At 42.2% G+C, this 21,878-nt stretch overlaps 1 protein-coding gene across 1 annotated transcript in view; it reads left to right on the top strand.

Moving 5' to 3' along the window:
• The window catches only part of LOC136675475 (protein unc-13 homolog A-like), a 41,572-nt gene that overhangs the window by 3,304 nt on the left and 16,390 nt on the right, over positions 1-21,878 (top strand). Inside the window, exons 4-22 of the mRNA XM_066652024.1 lie at positions 935-1,052; positions 2,196-2,319; positions 3,850-3,920; positions 4,522-4,570; positions 6,631-6,660; positions 8,114-8,318; positions 10,291-11,388; positions 11,715-11,817; positions 13,725-13,771; positions 16,778-16,856; positions 17,630-17,635; positions 17,734-17,808; positions 18,040-18,259; positions 18,383-18,610; positions 18,927-19,068; positions 19,429-19,598; positions 19,730-19,845; positions 20,047-20,210; positions 21,445-21,598. Of these exons, the coding sequence (XP_066508121.1) occupies positions 935-1,052; positions 2,196-2,319; positions 3,850-3,920; positions 4,522-4,570; positions 6,631-6,660; positions 8,114-8,318; positions 10,291-11,388; positions 11,715-11,817; positions 13,725-13,771; positions 16,778-16,856; positions 17,630-17,635; positions 17,734-17,808; positions 18,040-18,259; positions 18,383-18,610; positions 18,927-19,068; positions 19,429-19,598; positions 19,730-19,845; positions 20,047-20,210; positions 21,445-21,598 (3,199 nt within the window). The remainder of the gene's footprint in view (positions 1-934; positions 1,053-2,195; positions 2,320-3,849; positions 3,921-4,521; positions 4,571-6,630; positions 6,661-8,113; positions 8,319-10,290; positions 11,389-11,714; positions 11,818-13,724; positions 13,772-16,777; positions 16,857-17,629; positions 17,636-17,733; positions 17,809-18,039; positions 18,260-18,382; positions 18,611-18,926; positions 19,069-19,428; positions 19,599-19,729; positions 19,846-20,046; positions 20,211-21,444; positions 21,599-21,878) is intronic.

Here is a 21,878-nt window from a genome sequence, read left to right as displayed (position 1 = left end):
CCAAATGCTTCTAGATGCACTTTCTCAGCCATGGCTCAACCAGCGACACTTAGTTTGTTTCCCATTTACTAAGTCAGGGCTTTGTATGAACCCTGGACATTATTCCAATGCGTTAACTGACAGGAGAACTGGCAAAATGTGTGGAAACATTTTCTGAATTTAAAAAATGACTGTACGTTGTGAGGACAGTCAGTCGTGATGAAAGGCATGTGTAGGTGTTATGTATTTTTATTACTGATTACCAGTAAAGTATGACCTTTTAAAATAACGTTGTACTTGTACAATGTTTGACTCGTGTTAATTATTATTTTTTTAAAGCCGTGTTAAAAGTTCTGGACTCTGAGATCAATAGAGAGGAGTCATGCTTCTACTTTTTCTTTCATTTCTAACAGAATGTGACTCAGCACCTCAACCCACACCATCCCCCTCGCTTCCACTCTTTCATTCACACTCCAGCCTCTTTCCTCCACCTTTTCCCCCTCTCACCTCTCCACCCTCACGCCACTCTCCTCCACTCACTCAGTCACTCACTCACTCACTCACTCACTCACTCATGCATCACGCTCTTCCTCTCCGCCTCCTTCTCTATTTTCTCCCTCTTTTGTCAGCTTTTCATTCATGCATCATCCCTCACTCTCTATTCCACTTATTTTACTCTTTCTCTACCTCTGATTGCTCTTTGTTCTTTTTCATCTTTTCCTCTCTACCTTCCTGCATCCATTTTTTCTCTCCCTTTGCACTCCCACTCCATCCTCTACCATCCTCCTTCTATTTATCTCTCTTTGCTCTCCTCATTTTCATTCCCTCTCTTCACCCATCCCCCTCTCTTTTGCTCATCTATTGCTCTGTATGTTTTCATCCCTCACTTTCTTTTTTCCTCCCTTATGCTCTCATTCTTTAAGTCACCCTCCTCTCTCTCGCCCTCTCTCTGCAGTGAGATAAACAGATTGGACCTGGGTTTAACAGCGGAGGTGTGGAACAAAGGTCTCATCTGGGACACTATGGTGGGCACCGTTTTTATCCCGCTGCGGAACATCCGCCAATCAAATGAGGTGAGAATGCGTTCAGTGCCAATGCTACCTACTACAAAAATACAAAGTTAGTTGTGAAAAGTCCAGGAAACTTAAGGACTGGACAAAACTCACTCTCTGTGTAGGTAGGAAGACCCCATTTCACCCCGTCACTGCCCACAGAGCTAGCTCCACAGGTGTCTCTCCACTGATGTGACAGATATGAGCAGTTTGCATTCTCCTTTTTGTGAGTTACATCAGTGGCATTGGAGTTGTGGGGGGTTTGTTTACAGTGTTGGGGTTCAGCTAGTGTTGAGAGGGTCTAATACTCCATTTACAGCAACTTAAGCTTTTCAACATGGCTTCCCCTCTGTGACACTTTTGATTGAGCTGAGCACAGCAGACAGTCTCTCTCTCTCTCTCTCTCTCTCTCTCTCTCTCTCTGACACACACGCAGTAGCTTGGAGACAGTTACATAAAAGCAGCCTTTTGCTGAACGGTCATCAGTTTTTCAGCTTTTATGTCTTTTTTAATGTTTTATAAATGACCCCAAGCCTTTTCCTTTGCTTTCATAACTTTGTATGAATGATGTATCACCTGCCCTCAATAATAAATGAGTGTTTTGCCTCCTGATTCTATCATTTGTTTATGCGTCTCTCTGCTGGTCTCGTAACAGCAGGGATGGCAGTGAAAACTGTAGAAGTATGATGGGTTTACACTGGTGGTTACATTGGGAGGCAATATTTGAGTGTTTCCCAAGGATTTATTTGGAGAAATTGCAGCTGCATTCATTGTAGGAGGTTTCCGTTTTTACCCCAAAGCCTTGCTGATTTATTACGCATTTTAGCCAATATTGGGTTAAAAAAATAAAGATAAAATGCAGTGATCCCTCAGTAATCCGAAGCTGGGTGTCCAAGAGAGGACAATTGGTTTCACACTATGAGGATGGGATGGTCCTCCTTCTCACTAATGTGGGCATGTTGTAGCTGGCATAGATTCTGGGCAGTTCTCTCCCCCAGTGTGATTCACCGTCCAGTGATGATTTTTTTTTAGGATCAGTTTAAAAAGAGGCCTTGACTGGATTCACTCGTGTATAAAACTAATTAATTCCATCACACTTCTGTTATAGTATTAGTTTCCTAAGGAGCAGGATGGTGTAACATTTTTGTGTGTGTGTTGTTTTAGGAGGGTCCTGGAGAGTGGTTGACCCTTGATTCACAGGTGATTATGGCTGATAATGAAATCTGCGGCACCAAAGACCCCACATTCCACCGGGTGCTACTCGACACACGCTTTGAACTGCCACTAGGTATGACATCATATGGAGCAACTTCATTCATTCATTCATTCATTGTCTGTAACTGCTTATCCAATTCAGGGTCGCGGTGGGTCCAGAGCCTACCTGGAATCATTGGGCACAAGGCCAGAACACACCCTGGAAGGGGCGCCAGTCCTTCACAGGGCATGGAGTGACTTACAGTATTTTAATTCTAACTGCATCAGATGTAGTGAAAGTATCATTAGGAACCTTGGGGGTCTTAAGGTTCATTTTGGTGTGGAATAATGTTGTTTTGGAAAATGAACCCCATTCTGTCACCTGGAGAGAAGTGATGTTCCCACTACACTTTACCAGCCAATGTATATAACAATACCAACTACTACTGAACCAAAACTAACCACTCAAAATCAGTGCAGCCTGCTGACTTTTACATCAGCCATATTATGTCAGTAAAGACCAGTAATAACTCTTGAACACCTTTCGTTGGTGTCCTTACATGCCCATATTGTTGGAAAAGCGCCAGTGAAATGAGCTACAGATAACGGAGTGAGCGGATGGTCCTTTCCAAAGTGCACGTTTAAAGTTGACAAATTTATTCCATTTTCTGGATATTTTGGGATCTTTGGGCCATTTGTGCACAGATGTCCCACTGTACATTGAATTATTGCAGCCAAAAACAACACACCTTTTCGTCATTTTGCATTAAATTAAGTGCAACTTCTACAGTTGTTGTCCACCATCTACGTCACAGGCAAGACACTTTCATATCACTGATGCTTAGCCTTTAAAAGAAAAAACACTGACAAATAATAATGCAGATTTACTCATTAAAAATCATGCTTTTTTCAAATAATACTTAAAATCAGATATAATTAGTGTCCAGAAACAGTCCCTGGCTGTTTTACATGGCTGTAAAAGCAATCCTCCCAAATCACACCAATAACTCTATTCACACTGCAGTAGCACTGAGGGATTTGGACTTGAGTTGCACTGAAGCAGCACTTCTCAACTGTTCCAGAGTGCACAGCAGAAAACAGGACACCCTCAAAAACACAAGAATCTGTCCCTGAGTCACGGGTCATCGGAAATACACAACCCTAGTGTGGTGAGCTTTTGCAGGAAGAAGCAGACCTACCTTCTCAAATCTGAGTGTTGCACATAGCAGTATCTGTTTACTCTGACACTCATCCCACTTTCTGCAGCAAAGGCACAGTGTTTCTTGGCCAAAAAAGGTCTGTAGTGACATAAGGTCACAGCGGGGGGAATGAAATATCCCTTTTTTTCATCAACATGCACAGTTTTATGTGTGTTAGTTGTGTATATGGTTGTGTGTGTGTGTGTGTGTGTGTCTATGCTGCATGATTAGATTGTATTCAGTATAGTTTAAGAGATCATACTGATGCTATGACAAATATGAAAATATTGTAATTGTACTGTGATATTAACAAGGGTTATAATATATATATGGATGGCCATAAAGTTAAAAACACAGTTGTCTACATGTACCTGTTTATTTGCTGAACACCTGAACCCTGTCTGTGTCTGTGGTGTTTGTCACAGATATCCCTGAAGAGGAAGCTCGATACTGGGCTAAGAAACTGGAACAGCTCAATGCCATGAGGGACCAGGATGTAAGTCCAGGCTGATAGGGCGATTCCTCTCACACTGGCCTCTCTGCGCTCTTCATTATTCCACCCTCTGCACTGAAGCCAAGCACCATGAAATTGGCTCCATGTCTCAAACTTACCGTTCTACCTCACTACACACTTTATATTTTTAGCATCGGGAAAAGTCGCTGAAAACGTACATAACTTTTAAACCCTTTGAACCATTGGTTTATTATTTAGCTGTCGGTCATGAAATATTCAGTAGATTTTTTTAGCTGGATTTGTCTGACCAAGAGCAATTATAGTTGTATTGATTATAGATCCGTGATTGTAGTCCAGTATGAATCTACAGTGTGTGTGGTTTATTTATTTATGTTTTTTATTTATTTTTTATTTGCTGAAGCCAGTGGTTTTATGTAATTGGCTGAATCTAGAATTTCAATCTGTTTCTGTCCCACTTTTAAAAAAAATCCCAAGACCTTCTTATACATTCTGTGTGTTGTTATTGATATTGCGAGTGACACAAAGCTTGTCTTATGTCTTTTCAGTCTGAGCTATGTGTGGTCATTTGTGGAAATCCCACACAGATATAAAAACCATTAATCCCAGTATGTTTCTGTCACAGTATCAGGAGGAGCAGGAGAGGCCTCTACCAGTTCCTGGGACCCAGTGCTGTGAGTCTCATTTTACAACCTCTACTTTACAACTTCAGAAGTTGAGCTGCCGTGTGGTTTTCTATCTGAGCTATCAGTGAGACCCATTAAAACCTCAATTGGATTCTCAATCCCCAGCATGAATTTGTAGAGGTTTTGGTGAGGACTTTGTGTAACACTACGCCAACCGCAGCTCTGTTCCTGGCTCTCAGGGAGTGAAGGTATTACTGCAGCCTTCCACACGTCCACACCTTTGAAAGATGTGACAGAGGTGTGTAATTTTCAGCGTCCCTGAGGATGTCGTTCTGAACTGTTCTGAACCATTCATCCCCCACATTTCATGGACATTTCTGGACAGCTTCTTGAACCAGGCACTGGCAGCCAATCAGAACAGAGCTCATATATAATCATCAGTCAGACACAGTTTAGATCAGTTAGACAGCTTGTTTAAGCACAGCAGTGTCCACCTCGTGTCTAAAGAGCCCGGTTCATGACTGCTTTCAGTGCCTGTGCCTTTAAAAGAAAATGAGCCACAGTTGAGTTCAGTGCGAGAGCCCAGCAGTGAGGAGCGAGGAGCATAGGCTGTGGTATTTAGACATTTACGCTTGGTTCTCATTCTCTGTTCTTGTTTTAGCTGTTTATATTCAGTACTCTTATTTCACTGTGCTCACTTTGGCTTTGTTTAACCTCATACTAACACACTTCTAAAGTCTCTACCCTTTAAATGAAATGCAGCACAAAATCACAGCAACCCGTTTTATCCTATATTTTCTGACTTAGGCAAATCACACACACACACAAAGTTATTTCACAGATTGGCTCCAGATCTCAAAATCCCCCAATATACACATGCTCTGACATTGTAATGCTTTTTAATAATATGCCCCTTTCCATGTATTTTATAATGTAAAAAAGAAATAGAGCTATTTTTGGTATTAAATCAGTACGAGTGGCTTCAATGCAGGAAAAAAAAGAAATATGGGCCTTTACAGTTGCAAGACTGAAGGCAGATCTGTTAGAGAGTAATGCTCCCTGCCGCTCTGCAGCTCTGTGCTGTACAGTCGTCTCAGTTTGTAATTGGTTGCTCAGTGTTCGATGACACAGCAGTATGTGAAGGAAAAGTGTGAATGACATTTTGTGAGCTTAGTCTATGAATGAGACTCGGTGTGAGTGTGTAATCCTTACACACACACACACACACATTTTTCAAGGAGCACTGTAATAGCTCCCAGTGGGCCAAAGCAGACAGCAGGCGTTTTCCATTGGCTGAGACAAACAGCAGGAAGGTTTCATGAGCTGAGGGAGACCGCAGGAGTTTGTGATTGGCTGAGGCAAACAGTTGACGTTTTTCATTGGCTAATGCAAACAGCTTGGGTATGTCATTGGCTGAGGCAGACAGCAGGAGTTTGTCATTGTTTGAGACAAACAATGGGGATTAATCATTGGCTAGCTGCCAGATCCGGAGTATGTTAATTAAGGGATAGTGAGGCATTGCTGGGGCAACAGCTTGCTTTCCAGGAAGAGTCATAAAGACTGACTTCACCTCTTCTGCCCTTCGCTGAGTAAAGGAGACGTTACTGGCCAGAGTCCAGAGCAGCGGTGACATAACAATGACCTCACAGTGAACGTCATTTCTCTAAGTCATTCAGGCCTGGGGCAGCATACACATCACTTCAAGGCAACATACTGCAGATAGTGCAGGTCTTATCATTTGTAGTTAGAAATCTTAGTATTAGTTATACAAGAGACTCTCAAACACACATGTATTTCTAAAGTCATCATGCCCAATGCCAAGCATCAGCTAGAGAGGTATACATCCAATTTCCAATACATTTGGAATGAGCTGAAGTGGGGTTTATGATCCAGAGCTAATGATCTAACCTCACCTCTTTTGGCTGAATCCATCAAATCAACACAGCAGTGGCCTAAAATATGTTGACAGTGTTTTGTAGTAATGGTCACTGTTTTTTTTTTTTAATGGCAAAACCACTGCTTTCCACATTGTTGTTTTTATTATTATTATGATTTCATCGTCTCTCCCCTTTATATCACTGACCTCTGTGCCATTTGCTCTATTGCAGGTAACTGGAATCTCTGGGGGGATCAACAGAGTGAGTTGCTACTGTAGCATAGCTATACTACTGTGTTTTTTAAATGTATTACAGTATCACACTTAACCCTAATTTAACCCCAATAATATCCATCTGACAAAACATATGATCATTTATAAAAACCATGTGGGACCTCGTTATTTATTAGGACACCGACACGTTAATCATCAGCAGCATCTGATAGGGGTCTGTGGTTTGTTACACTTAGTTCCACATGGCAGCCTTCCTTGGTATAATATTATACAGCCTTATGTTGTACATGGAAGTGAGATTTATATGAGAAAATGTGATGATCGTTCACTGTCTATGAAAACAGATTCATATAATCACTCTCAAGTATGTGTGGTTTTCAATGAGCTCAATCTCTTATTACTCTTGATTACTGGAGGCATGACAACAGAAGCATATATATATGCAGTCACACAGCTCCAGGGACCTGGAGGTTGTGGGTTCGAGTCCCACTCCGTGTGACTGTCTGTGAGGAGTTGGTGTGTTCTCCCTGTGTCTGCGTGGGTTTCCTCCGGGTGCTCCGGTTTCCTCCCACAGTCCAAAAACTCACGTTGGTAGGTGGATTGGCAACTCAAAAAGTGTCCGTAGGTGTGAGTGTGTGAGTGAATGTGTGAGTGTGTGTTGCCCTGTGAAGGACTGGCACCCCCTCCAGGGTGTATTCCCGCCTTGCGCCCAATGATTCCAGGTAGGCTCTGGACACACCACGACCCTGAACTGGATAAGCGCTTACGCTTGAATGAATGAATGAATGAATGAATGGTCAAGATTAAATGTTGTACTGTTCATGGCTGTCAGGAAGCAAATGCATTACTGCAGCCATTCAAAGGATCCACACATTTGAACAATATAGCTCCTCTGTTAATCGAATAGCCTTAAGGATTACAATCTAAACTTAGTAGTTTGTTTCTGTGGCATCCTTTCGGCAGCCTTTAAGCAGAAAGAAGCTCACCAAATGAGCATTTATGGATCACACACCTACACACACACATATGCTCACACATACACACGCACCTTGCTGTGTAGATCAGCAGATGGGATTTCTGGCATGTGCCCAGTTGGCCTGTGGGGCGATTTGTCACACCGCCCTCCGGCCTTGACTTGGCCCTGCTTTCCAGTGCATATTGCTAATGAAGAGTTTAGCTCTTACTGGAGCCATACTGAACACAGCCCTAGGCTCTGATCTTCATCTGAGTCACTGTCTTCCTGCTCTTTGTCCTGGAATTCTGGATCTAATTCTTATTAGACTGCTCTCAGCAGGCAGTGAGTGTTCTGCTGCTAAAGTGATGGGCTTTCTGTTGATTCAGTTAGCGGCAGTTTGAAGCAGGTGCCAGCCTTCACCCTCTCAGCTAGGGAGTTTTCGGTGATTGGGGGAGACGTTGATACAAGTATTTATAACCCTAATAACTACTTTAACCCTTTACAAAAGTCCTCTGTGTGTCTGTAGATGAAGATCCAGACAGTGCGGTGGATGACCGTGACAGTGATTACCGCAGTGAGACCAGTAACAGCATTCCTCCTCCATACTACTCCACCTCCCAGCCCAATGCCTCCGTGCACCAGTACCCTATGAACCAGCAGCGCACTTCCCGCACGAACTACACCCGCTCCAACAACATCGACCTCGACTACGACCACCACAGAGCTATCAGGTGCGTCTGTGTGTATGGCCATTAGCCGGTCATTTAGATGCTTTATTATTATTTATTGATTTACTTACGGTTTAATTTCTGAATTTAATGCTTTGGGGAGAAGTATGGCCTCTACAAGCGTTATGACGGGAAATTTGACCTCTGCATTTACCCCATCCATGGCAGTGAACACACACACACACACAGAGTGGCGAGCAGCCGCCTCAGCTCCCTGGTAGCAGTTGGAAGTTAAATGCCTTGCTCAAGGGCACTTCAGCTGTGAATCTGGGGAAGAAGAAAGCGCTATTTCATTTTTTTTCTTTGTTTGTTTGGTTTTTTTTGCTATATTTTGTTGCCATTGATCACTGTCAGTGTAGATGCAATTCACTCACTCATTTTCTCACACGTGTTCACTCACTCACGCCATTCAGTTCAGCAAAGACCTGGCAGGCTGGAGGCTATTGCCTCCTTGGGCCCATCTATAGACACTCACATGCCTCATTTTTAACCAAATACTAATTTCTTTATTGTTAAACAGCTTTCCATCGCTGATGTCTCTTAACCTCACTGTCCATCTCAGATAGAATCTGTCCAGGTAATGTAAACAGAGCAGGTGCTGATCGGTGTGTGTGTGTGTGTGTGTGCGGGTGTGCACAGTGCTCTGTTACCTTCAGGTGTGTTTTCTGTTAAAGCTGTTTTTGTTTTCTTTTTTTATCCTCTGCTGCCTCATGCATTATTCAGTAACCAGTCCAATGGTCAATAGTGGAGAGTGCATCTGTCAGCAACTGTGCATGTGTGTATGGTTTTCTGGGTGTGTATGTTGCTCTATGTGTGTGTGTGTGTGAGAGAGCCTATGGTAGTGATTCTGAGAATGCATATGGGTCCGATTTTGTGTGTGTATGTTTCTTTTTGTATTTTAATAGGCCAATTCATCATGTCTGATCTGTTTCTTCTCTTTCTTTAGGGTTTATTTCCTCTCTTTGTGCTCACTTCTTTCTCCTCCTCTCTTCCAACTTCTCTTCATTTCTGATATATTTTCTTATTTTCTTTACTTGCCTTCATTCTGTTTTCTTCTCCTTTCTGTTTCTAGTCTTCTCTCCTTGTCTCTTCTTTTCTGTTAGTTCCTTTGTTTGGTTTCTCCTCTCCTCCCCTCTCCTCTTCAGAGAAAGCCCCTCTAAAGCTCATTATTATGTGTGTTGGGGTTAATCTGAATGATTTCTGAGTACTGCTGTGAACAGTGTTTACATAAACAAGTTCTAAAGAGTGATGTGTGTTTGTTGTAATGATGGTATAATGCCCAGCTGAATAGCTTCTCTAAAAGCCTGGCATTTTAAAATCATCCGCCTACAGAGTTCCACTTTGACCCATGCTTTCAGTGCATTTCCTGGAAAGGATTGCTATTATGCCTAAAAATACAGGAGCGGTTCTTAATAGGGTGCTTCAGTCCAACTCTGCAGCTAGATATAAAAGATATAAAAGCCTTGGCACACTGGGAGTGACCTGTGCTTTTCCAAGCAGAAGACTCCGGAGGTGTCCTCCATGTCATGGGGATGCATAAATAGCCGCTAGCAGTGAGGGCAAACAGAGATTGAGGTGTGTTTGCATGGGTATGTATGAGTGTGTGTGTGTGTGTGTGTGTGTGTGTGTGTGGGTTTGTTTGATGAGTCAGCCTTGTTGTTCCTGACATTTTCCCACTTTACTCGTCCCACAGCCTCTAAAGATGCTCTATCTCTTTGATGGATGGTTCACTCTCTCTACTGAGTTTGTTTTCTGTTTGGCTATATCAGATATCACATCACCCCCTCATTCAGTCATTCTTTCTTTCACCCTCTTTCTCTCTCTTTCACTATCTCGCTCTCTCACTCTCTCTTAAATTCCTCATTTCATTTTCACACAGCTGCTGTGTTCAAATAATGTAGTAAACAAAATCTGGATATAAATGCTTTTCTTTGAACAGTATATCAGTGAAATATTTTTCTCTTATTCTGTTAAGTCCGACAGGAAGCTACGCCTCATCAGCGGAGCTGAGCCGCTGCAGCTCCCAGCTGAGCGAAGAGTACGGCGAACGGGAGCTGTATGATGAAAACGACTCCTACCACTCCTGCCACTCCTCTGTCTCCTACAGTAAGGGCTCACCAGACTGGGACCCAGACGAAACCCAGGGAGCGTACAGCGATGAGGGCGGCTACAGCAAGGACGGCGGTGAAGAGGGAGCCCTGTACGAAGAGGAAGGAGACCCCTACACCGAAGAAGCCAATCTGTACGAAGGAGAAGAAGATGAGTTCAACTATGATGACGAAGACCTCTACCCTGTGGATGAAATTCTCAGTGAAGACCAGGAGCCTCCATACACCCCGACCCCAACCAGCACTGCCCCAACGCTCACTGTGCCGTCCACCACCAGGCCACCCCTGGAGAAGCAGGCATCTCTTCACCAACAGCCTCCAACTCAAGGACCGAACGCTAACCAACCGCCCAGTCAAGTTCCGACTCAGCCACCCAATCAAGGTCCAGGTCAACAATTCAGTCAAACCAATCAAAATCAAGTGCAACCACAACCACCAAACCAGGCACCAAGCAAGCCAGTGTCCCAGCAGCCCCCAAGGCCCCCGCTTCAGCAGCAGCATTCTTCATCAGGCCCCATCCCATCTGTTCAGTCGTTCTTTGCCATGGCTAAGCCTTTGACTGCAGTGTTCGGACTGGGCAGCTCTACGCCTCCGCCACCTCCTGCGTCTATGACTCAAACCCAGCAAGCACAGCCACAACCACAACCTGCAGCCCCCCAAAACCAAGCTGTCTCCATCCAGGCTACTGCTCCTGGCACCCACCAAACACCACCAGCTCCTACCAAACCCCAAGAATCACCAACTCAACCCCAAGCCCCAGTAACCAACTCTCAATCTCAAGGTCCCACAGCCAAGCTCCCTACCCCAATAGAAGAGGTCATTGAACCGCCACCAATACCAGAGCAGTTGTCTCTTAACGATAAGGAGATAGCGGTAGAAGAACCACCAGTGGAGGAGATGGATAAAGAAAGCATTGCTCCTTCACCACCACCAGAGGAGGAAGAGCACGTGCCTGAACAAGAGAAGTAATGCTGGTTTTATTTGGGCTGATTATTTAGTAGGAAAGCAAAGGAAAATCTGTAAGCTATGGTGAATACCAATGAGTTGCAACCCAAGCCAAAGACTTAATGATAATTGATCACAATTAAACTACAGGAACTTTGCAGTTTATTGTCTGTTCTAGTTCAAGATATCACCTCACAAATTGATGAGAAAAAATAATTATTGGTCATGGCATATTTCCACTGATGTCGATAAATCAGTCACTCCTAAATATCAACGTAACTTTTGGCTAAATGATATATCGCTTAATCCTGGGGTGTATGCATGTGTTCTGTGTATGTCTGTGTAGAGAGCCTGTAGTTGAGGAAGTGAAGGAGCCTGTGGACCCTGCAGTTCGAGCCAAGGAGAACTGGCTACGGCTTTTCAACAAGGTCCGGCAGCAGTTGCAGGAGGTAGGTTCTACAAGCCTTCTTTTAATTCTGCTGTTCACAAACACTTTATGGCATTAGGTTCAGTGCTGATTGTCAGTGCTGTATCTAGTGCTGCGTTTGACTTGGCTTGGAGTTTAGAAACTTGGAATCAAATTAGGAAAACCTTGGAAAATAATTCTTAAGCTTACCTTAGAGTTTTGAGTGATAAGTAACATCCTTCATGTATTTTTTCTCCTCAAAATGATCAGTGTTAGGAATTTTACAAACTAATGTGACCAAATGTTGAGTGACCTTAGGTGAATCTAATTTAAAACTATAGAAGTGGCACTTTATTATATCATCTGTGTGAGCAGATTGAAAGTCAAACGCTGCTAGGTGAATGCTACAGTGCTTTGCTAAATGTTTGCTAACAATATGTAAAGAATGCGTTCTGAATAATCCAAGTTGTCTTGGATAAACACCTGAAACCTCACTCATTTGGGATGTCATCACAATTCTCAACCTTGTTTATGTTATTATTTAAAAATGCTAGCCCAATTCTGAGTTTGCTTCTGAGTTTATGTATATGCTTTTGCTAACTTGTTTTCGATGCTAAGGCTTTGTCTTGCTGATATGACCACAGCAGATAATGGCTGCCATGCTTGATTTTACAGTTTTATCACACTGCTTCTTCTTTTGTTTTGTCTGTTATATTTTGGTTGTTTTCTCCTTTGTCTGTTCGTATCCCACTATTTTTTTTTCTCCAGTCTCTTTTCATTGCTTTCGTGATTTGCATGTTCACTCAGATGGGCCATGCTTGGACGCAAGTCAGGTGGGTCTGTGTTGAATGTGTGAACGTTGTGTGTTGTTTGATTTCTGGAGCGTCTGTTGACTATATTGCCTTTTTCTCTCTGAGCTGGAAGCTAGAAAAGTTACACCACTGTGCTCTTACACCATGGGTTTTCTGCATTCAGCCCAGCATGTACCTAAATAATATTAGTCAATGTATAAAGGCTGCTGGCATGTCATGCAAATAATGCACGGGTGGACTTAAGTGCTTTCACCTGATCAAGCATTTCCACTAGGTGCTAAATCACATACAGCTGGAATTCATCACCTGATTCCTTGCCAAGGGAATTCATTCACACAGCCCAAGTGTGGAAGCAGATATTTTATTACTGACTGTAATACTTTACAATAATGAAATGGTGTCTGAATGAAAATTATGGTTAAACGTGTCTCTGAATGCTAATTGCTGTTTCTAGGATGATTACAGATTCAGATTTATACAGTATGCTCATAAAAGTCTCGGAATAGCCAAATATCTTTGCGACATAATTAATGAATGCAGATTTTAGAATAGTGTCCTAACAATGTGTATCAATGAGCTGTCTACACAAAGGTAATAGTTTGGCTTGGTCATGATATTTGCTAGGTGAATTAGCATGCTAATGTAGATTAGCATGCTAGCTGGCTCTGCTGCCTTAGATGTTGTTTTAATTAGCCGGTTAGTATTGTCTTGTGTTTAGTTGAAACATTGTAACTGTTATTAACATTATAACCTACTGTTAGCTAGAGGTGGTGAAGAATGCTAAGTTAAACTGTGATTAAAGTGACATTAAGCTGTTTTATTTGGTATCAGTTGGGTTTAAATATTGGGGTAGCCATACTGGGCGACACATCAACACATTTTAGATAAACACCATTATGTCTGACATATTCTTTAAATGTTGAACAGATGGAGGACCTGGAGAGCTGTGAATTTAAAATCTCTTTGAATGTGAATGTTTGAAGCTTGCTTATGATTGTGATTTGATCAAAATATCCTTCATGAGGAGTGTAAACATTCGTTTTTTTATGATACAACTAATCAGTTTGTGAAGTGGTCTCAAGAGAGGTGTTTACATAAGATCTCTCTCTCACTCTTTCTCTCTCTCATTCTCTCTCAGGCTCGGGGAGAGACAGATTCTCAGTCTTTGTGGTTTGGAAAGGGAGGGTAAGTTGCCACGGTCAAAGTCAAGTCCTCAAGAAGTAGTACAAAAAGCCCAGTCATCATGATATACTCTCCAAAAATAACTAGACAGAGATATTGTTTTTTTTGCTCACAAATACCACTAATACAATTTATAATTACATGTAAATGTAAAAAACCATAGCCTACAGTGCACTATATTCATCACAGGCTCTGATATGAGTTTCCCAGCGTGTTCCATGCAATGTTTGAGCCTTCCAGTTTGTGTCCTGAAGGCATACTCATAATCTCAGTTTTTTTTGTCAAGAACGTATTTTGATTTTCATATAGGCTGGATATTGCTCAGGCACATTTATTTCCTTTTAAAAATGTTATTGCATTACAGATACAACGTGCTGGAGTACAGAGATAACAAACAACAATGACACTGTACAATGACTGTATTATATAAAAGCAGCATCTTCATAAAATGATGCCAACCCCCCTTTCAAATACTGTGAAGTTATCCATCCAGCATATTTAAACCAGCATTTGTTAGAGTGCATCGTTTTCATAAGCTCATTCACTCTACTCCGCCTGGCAGTGTCTTTAGCTCTGGATCTAATAAGGATGCTGGCAATTTTTGCTGAAATCAGCACTTACAGCACACACCTACTCATTTGTTCAGGTGTAAGGTTTCAGAAACACACACACACAAAATATGCAAATAATTCCTTTAATTAAAGCATATAGTGTTATTCTTGGTCTTCCAGGTGGAGTAGACCAAGCTTATTGAGATTCAGTGTGATCTAATTTAGCAAACATTTTCTACCTTAAAACAACCCGTGCACATATCACATTTTGGCCTGTTTTCTTATTTTAAAGGCTAAGCACCAGCGATATGAAAGTGTCAAACAAATAAATACAGTGGAATTTGAGTTCCTAACTTGTGTTTATTGATAATCAGAAAACATGTTATTTCTTACTAATTCAAGGAATAAGGTTTAAAAGACCGTTGGTCCCCCCCCCCCAAAGGTGTTCGGGAACTCTAATAGGCGTTTTGCCTGTGACGTAGATGGTGGACAACAATGACGAAAAGGTGTGTTGTTTTCGGCTGCAATAATTCAATGTACAGTGGGACAAAGATCCCAGTATATACAGTAAATGGAATAAATTTGTCAACTTTAAACGGGCACTTTGGAAAGGACCATCCGCTCACTCCGTTATCTGTAGCTCATTTCACTGGCGCTTTTCCAACACTATGGGCATGTAAGGACACCAACGAAAGGTGTTCAAGAGCCTCTGTAACATGGAGGTAAACAGGGTAAGGACACTCACTTCGCCTGTTTTAGTTGGTGTTAGTTAACGTTAGCTTGACTCGCTAAACTCGGTGCCTCAGATTATACTCGGCTACGTAGTTGCATTACGGAGGTTTATAGTGTCGGATGAATTCGAGTTCGACTTCGATCACATTTACAAGAATAACGGTACCTCTAAATTTGAGTTTAGCTTATTGCTAGGCTATTGTCATGAATAATGTTGGTTATTTAGCTAGATACTGTCATAACAGTCAGTCATAACGGTGTTTTACCGCGGCGTTGTTCAGCTGTTGTCCACCAGTGACGTCACGGTCGCGTTCAAGAATTTCCGTAGCGAGCTCGGGTTTTTCCGTCAATTTAATAAAATTGTCAGTTTTAAAACAAATTAAGCTGCTATTTTCATTTTAATTCATACTTATATCTGTCAGTAACTAAAATAATGTGAAATATTCATGGAGGTCCATTAAGTGGTGCTTAGCCTTTAAATGAAACCTAGTTATTGTTTTTAGAATTTAATTTGTCATTGTGTCCGATAGAGAGAATGATGCATACATTTGTAGAAGTATCCAAACAACCTTTTTGTTACTTTAAGGTGATTGGCCTCCATGCCCAGTACCAAGTGTCTGCTAGATGTGCTTAAAGACATCCAGCACTGTGCTTTGGAGCAGTGGAACTGTGTTTTCTGGAGCACCATCCCATCAAGAGGATAACATGGAATGATATTTGAGATGCAGAATTAATCTTCCAACATCAGTACTTTACCTTATTGTTTCTTTTAAGGCTGAATGCAGTCAAAACTACAGCATTGTTCCAATTTCTAATGTAAAATTTTGTCAGAAGTGTTGAGGGTGTTACTGAAGCAAAGAGAGGAAAACGTTCTATTAATACCTTTCATTTTGAAAGAAATGGTGGTTTAAAATGTATAAGTCTTTTGGAAATGTAGTGTAGCTGGTAGTGACTATGAATCCCAGTCTGATATAAAGTCCAGGAAAGTGTATAAATATTTCAGAGTCCTTGAACAAATTTAGATCTGACGTAACTGTGGAGGTATAATTGAACCTGGATGGATGTATTAACATTACAGCTGTTCATTTAAAAGAGATTTACTCTGTGGTACCTGGAAATATTTTTCTGGGACATTAGAAATACAGAGAAATTATTGGCTTAATGGACCATCTTCTACTTAATGGTCATTACAAAAGCCAATGCTTATTGCTGTCTGTGAGATTTAAAATAGTAAAGAATAATTTATCCACCAAAATGAGCAAAAATTATTTATGAAAATGATTATTACTACAGGCGCCCCCTCCAGGGTGTGTTCCCGCCTTGCGCCCAATGATTCCAGGTAGGCTCTGGACCCACCGCGACCCTGAACTGGATAAGGGTTACAGATAATGAATGAATGAATGAATGAATGATTATTAGTACATTTCATCTATGAAGTACAGTTGAGATGAAGATTTAAATTACTTTGTAGACTCCACACCAACCAGTCTATACTTCACAGAGTGGGTCACCTACATGTGGGTGAACATGTTTAAAATAGATTTAGGGCAGAATCACTGATACATCCTAGTCACTAGGGGTCAGTATAATGACTTTTATTGAAAAATGGCTGATGACTGCAAAGAGTTTTGTATCTTTTTTTGTATCTTAAGTGCCATCTCTACCTCCTGGATGTAACTCAACACATTAATTGTAATTGTTGTTTTTATTTTTTTCATGCTGGCAGGATGGGAGGAGCCCTGTACAGCATAGACAGCATGCCCGACCTGCGCAAGAGGAAAGCCATCCCATTGGTCAGGGACCTGGTGAGTGACCCATACTGAGTTATTTCTTTCCTTCACTCATTTCAACTATTTCACATGGAGTCACATCATGCACATTGACACTGTAGTCAAATGATATGCTAAAAATTAAGTAAATTATAATATGTATTTAGGGTGTCACGGTGGTGCAGCAGGTAGTGTCGCAGTCACACAGCTCCAGGAGTTGAGGGTTCAATTCCCACTCCGGGGAGTTTGGTGTGTTCTCCCTGTGTCCGCGTGGGTTTCCTCCAGGTGCACCAATTTCCTCCCACGGTCCAAAAACACACGTTGAAAAACACCCAGTGAATCCGGGTATGCTCCGGACCCACCGCGACCCTGGATAAGCGGTTACAGACAATGAATAATCTGTATTAATCTATGTTCAAATGCTCAGTGCCAGTAGTCAGCTACAGGGCTAAAATCCCCCAGCACTGAACTGCAGAACAGAGTTTGCAAGAGTACTTCTGGATAAATCCAATACCATTGAGAGTGATCCAGAACAGAATCATTCAATATCAGTAATGTTCTTGAGGCTGAACGCAATCAATTCCTCACAGAACTGTTACATTTTGTAAAGAGTATAAGCTGATACTGCATCAAATAGGACACATTCATTCCCTTTATTCTGGAGGAAATGTGGGATGTGCAGGTGCCTATAGGTACATTATATAATTTCCATATCATATTATAGTATGATGCATATCATATGACAGTGTCATATTTGTTTAAATGTAACATTGTTTTGTTTTCTTGTCGTTCGCTGTCTCCTCCTACAGGCAATGGTAAGCCATTGATTTAAATAAGACTATATTTTGTATTACGTTGATTTAATGTTATTCTTGCCACAGTGTCTGATTTCCACTCTTTGTTCTGAATGCAGTCTTTAGTGCAGAACTCTCGTAAGGCAGGAATCACATCTGCTATGGCATGTAGCACACTCAACAACGAAGAACTGGTGAGTGGGGTGTGTGTGTGTGTGTGAATATGAATAATCAAGAGATGTGCATTATTCACAGACAAAAATATATTTACTTTTTATTTAATTAGACAAATATATTATTTAATCAGAAGTGCTCAAACTTTTGCTTATGGCTCTTTGCATACATCGCCTACATTTCTATATACATTTCTAATACATTTCTGTGTTAGTCCAAGGTAAACCATGTCTGTTGTTCCACTCCTGCAGAAGAGTCATGTATATAAGAAGACTCTGCAGGCTCTGATCTACCCCATCTCCAGCACCACGCCTCATAACTTTGAGGTCTGGACAGCCACCACTCCTACTTACTGCTATGAGTGTGAGGGGCTGCTGTGGGGCATCGCTCGCCAGGGCATGCGCTGTACTGAGTGTGGGGTGAAATGCCATGAAAAGTGCCAGGACCTGCTCAATGCCGACTGCCTACAGAGTGAGACGTGTTATAATTATGACAAGTTTAATGATACTTTGAAGTTTATTTTATATATATATACATATTCACTCTGGTAGCGATAACTCCAGATGTTGCTGACAGCTGTTTTCTGTGTCTCAGGAGCTGCTGAGAAGAGTTCCAAACATGGTGCAGAGGATCGCACTCAGAACATCATCATGGTGCTGAAGGACCGCATGAAAATCCGCGAGCGAAACAAGCCTGAGATCTTCGAGCTCATCCAGGAGGTGTTCGGCGTCCCCAAAGCAACCCACGGCACTCAGATGAAGCAGATCAAACAGAGCGTGCTTGATGGAACGTCCAAATGGTCGGCCAAGATCAGCATCACAGGTCAGTGATTCCACTTTATAAACCCATTATTACAAATATATTATTCTTACTAATTATATATGATTATATATAGTTTCTTGTGCATCTTGTTTGATTATTTATGTGTATTTATTTATGCCAGTAGACCAGCATCACTATGGGCAACCATTTATAAATCACAGGTGGAGAAGAAACAACTGAGCAGCTGTTTGTTTTTAAAGCAAATAAATTAAGCTGTAACTAATTTAGAGCCATTCAATTAATAAAGAGTAAATTAATTAAAGAATTAAAGGGCTATGTATGTAAATGTGTGTGTGTGTGTGTGTGTATCTTTCAGTGGTTTGTGCCCAGGGTCTGCAGGCCAAAGATAAGACAGGCTCCAGTGACCCTTACGTGACTGTTCAGGTGGGAAAGACCAAGAAAAGGACAAAGACCATCTATGGAAACCTGAACCCAGTCTGGGATGAGAATTTCCACTTGTGAGTACTTTCATGTTTTTCCGCATTTTTAGACAGACCTTTTGTTAAGTAACTACCGCCCCATGTACTTGCTAGGTCACTCCCAATCACGTAGATGAAGGCTGACACATGCTCCTTCTGAGACATGGGAAACCAGCCAACACTTATTTTTAAACTTCTAACAAAATATCTTAGGGCAGCTCAACATGCTGGGAGGAGAATACTAACTCCCAGCGAAGTTGAAGTAATTTTGACCGCTGTCTGTATGTGCTGTACTCACTGGACACTGAAGTGCTTGGTCTGACATGAAGAATATTAATGATATAGAGATGAATCATATTCATGTGTAGCCTAAAACTGAGCTTGTCTCTGCGTGGACAGTGAGTGTCATAACTCTTCCGATCGGATAAAAGTGCGAGTGTGGGACGAAGACGATGATATCAAATCCCGTGTGAAGCAGAGGTTCAAAAGAGAGTCAGACGACTTCCTCGGACAGACCATCATCGAGGTCCGAACTCTGAGCGGAGAGATGGACGTGTGGTACAACCTGGGTGAGCTGTGTGTGTGTGTGTGTGTGTGTGTGTGTGTGTGTGTGTATGCTGAGCAAGACTAAAGACACGGGAGACTAGGGAACTACATGAAGGTTGAATTAAATGATGACCTCTCTTTCTATCCCAAAAAGACAAGCGCACTGACAAATCCGCTGTGTCTGGGGCTATCCGAATGCACATCAGTGTGGAGATTAAAGGAGAGGAGACAGTGGCCCCATATCATGTCCAGTACACCTGTCTTCATGAGGTAAGGCTGAGTTCACACAGTGTGCGTCTGCCAAAGGAATTACACTGGTTTCACTACAGTGGGTCTGTGGCATAGATTTTATTCTGGACCTGAAGGACTGTGAAAACGTGATTTTTCAAAGAACAGTTGCTGTAAAAGTGTTCTAGTTTTGATGGAGGCGTATGTAGAGGGTTTCATTGCTGTCACTGTTGTTCTGTGCAGCACCTGTTCCACTTCACCACCGAGGAGCAAAACAGCGGTGTGGTGAAGATTCCTGACGCTAAAGGAGACGATGCTTGGAAGGTTTACTTTGAGGAGACGGCACAGGAGATCGTGGATGAGTTCGCCATGAGATATGGAGTGGAGTCCATCTATCAGGCCATGACGTAAGAACATGAGGGAAAGGTGGAAAGAACTAAAAGCACTTCGTATTAAAGACATCTTTAATATTTCCTTACAATTATGACCATCTGTGTATGCTGGTGCCCCATCCAGGGTGTATTCCTGCTTTGTACCCAATGATTCCGAGTAGGCTTCCAGACCCACTGCAACCCTGTACTTGAAAAGCAATTACAGACAATGAAAATCACTGGGCGGAAAGTGGGAAGACACCCTTGAGTCCTTCACAGGGCAACATTCACTCATGCATTCACTCACTCACTCTTAGGGACACTTTTGAGTCACCAATTCACCTACCAACATGTGTTTTTGGACTGTGGGAGGAAACCCACGCAGACACAGGGAGAACACACTAAACTACTCACAGACCTTCACCCGAAGGAGACCCAAGCAGACACAGGGAGGACACACTACACTCCTCACAGATAGTAATCCGGAGGAAACCCATGCAGACACAGGGAGGACACACCACACTCCTCACAGTCACCCGGAGGAAATCCACGCAGACACAGGGAGAACACACCACACTCCTCACAGTCACCCAGAGGAAACCCACGCAGACACAGGGAGAACACATCACACTCCTCACAGACAGTCACCCGGAGGAAACCCACGCAGACACAGGGAGGACACACTACACTCCTCAAAGACAGTCACCCCGAGGAAACCCACGCAGACACAGGGAGAACACACCACACTCCTCACAGTCACCCGGAGGAAATCCACGCAGACACAGGGAGAACACACTACACTTCTCACAGACAGTCACCCGGAGGAAACCCACGCAGACACAGGGAGGACACACTACACTTCTCACAGACAGTCACCCGGAGGAAACCCACACAGACACAGGGAGAACACACTAAACTACTCACAGACCGTCACCCAGAGGAAACCCACGCAGACACAGGGAGAACATACTAAACTTCTCACAGACAGTCACCCGGAGGAAACCCACGCAGACACAGGGAGAACACACCACACTCCTCACAGACAGTCACCCGGAGGATAAAATAAATAAATTAATAAATGCAAATTCTGACTTTTAGTCTGTTAGTTCTGGACGAAAATATAACTTCAGTGTAAAGAATCAACCAATGAAGATATAGGCTTCTTTCTGACTGTGTACTGTAATAATGATTCTTAATCAAGATTAAGGAGATACTGATGGCTTATATTTGTCTTGTTATAAATCTCAGCACTGTGTTGTCACATTTGCAGGCACTTTGCGTGTTTATCCTCTAAGTACATGTGTCCTGGCGTTCCTGCTGTCATGAGCACCCTTCTGGCCAACATCAACGCATACTACGCCCACACCACCCAGTCCTCCAACAACGTCTCTGCTTCTGACCGCTTCGCTGCATCAAACTTTGGGGTGCTGTACTTTTAGACTCAATGTTTAGTAGTTAGTAGACAATGGCGTTATAATTCAGAATACATATGAATGAAAGTTTTAAAAAATGCTTATAACCTTGTAGAAATATGCAGCCCTTTAGGTTCAGTATATTGTTGCTGGTAAAACAAGATCTTGTATCTGTAGGTTTTTAAAAGCTAATGTCAAAGGAACAGATAAATAGAAGTGATCCAGTGTTGCTTGTTTTATTTTCTCTTCTATAAAGTTATTACTTTTTACATTTTCATCTCCTTTAAAGTTG

Source organism: Hoplias malabaricus, chromosome X1 (genome assembly GCF_029633855.1).
Source record: "Hoplias malabaricus isolate fHopMal1 chromosome X1, fHopMal1.hap1, whole genome shotgun sequence".
Lineage (NCBI taxonomy): Eukaryota > Metazoa > Chordata > Actinopteri > Characiformes > Erythrinidae > Hoplias > Hoplias malabaricus.
Note: the sequence above shows the minus strand (reverse complement) of the source record. Positions and strands in the feature narration are given on the sequence as shown.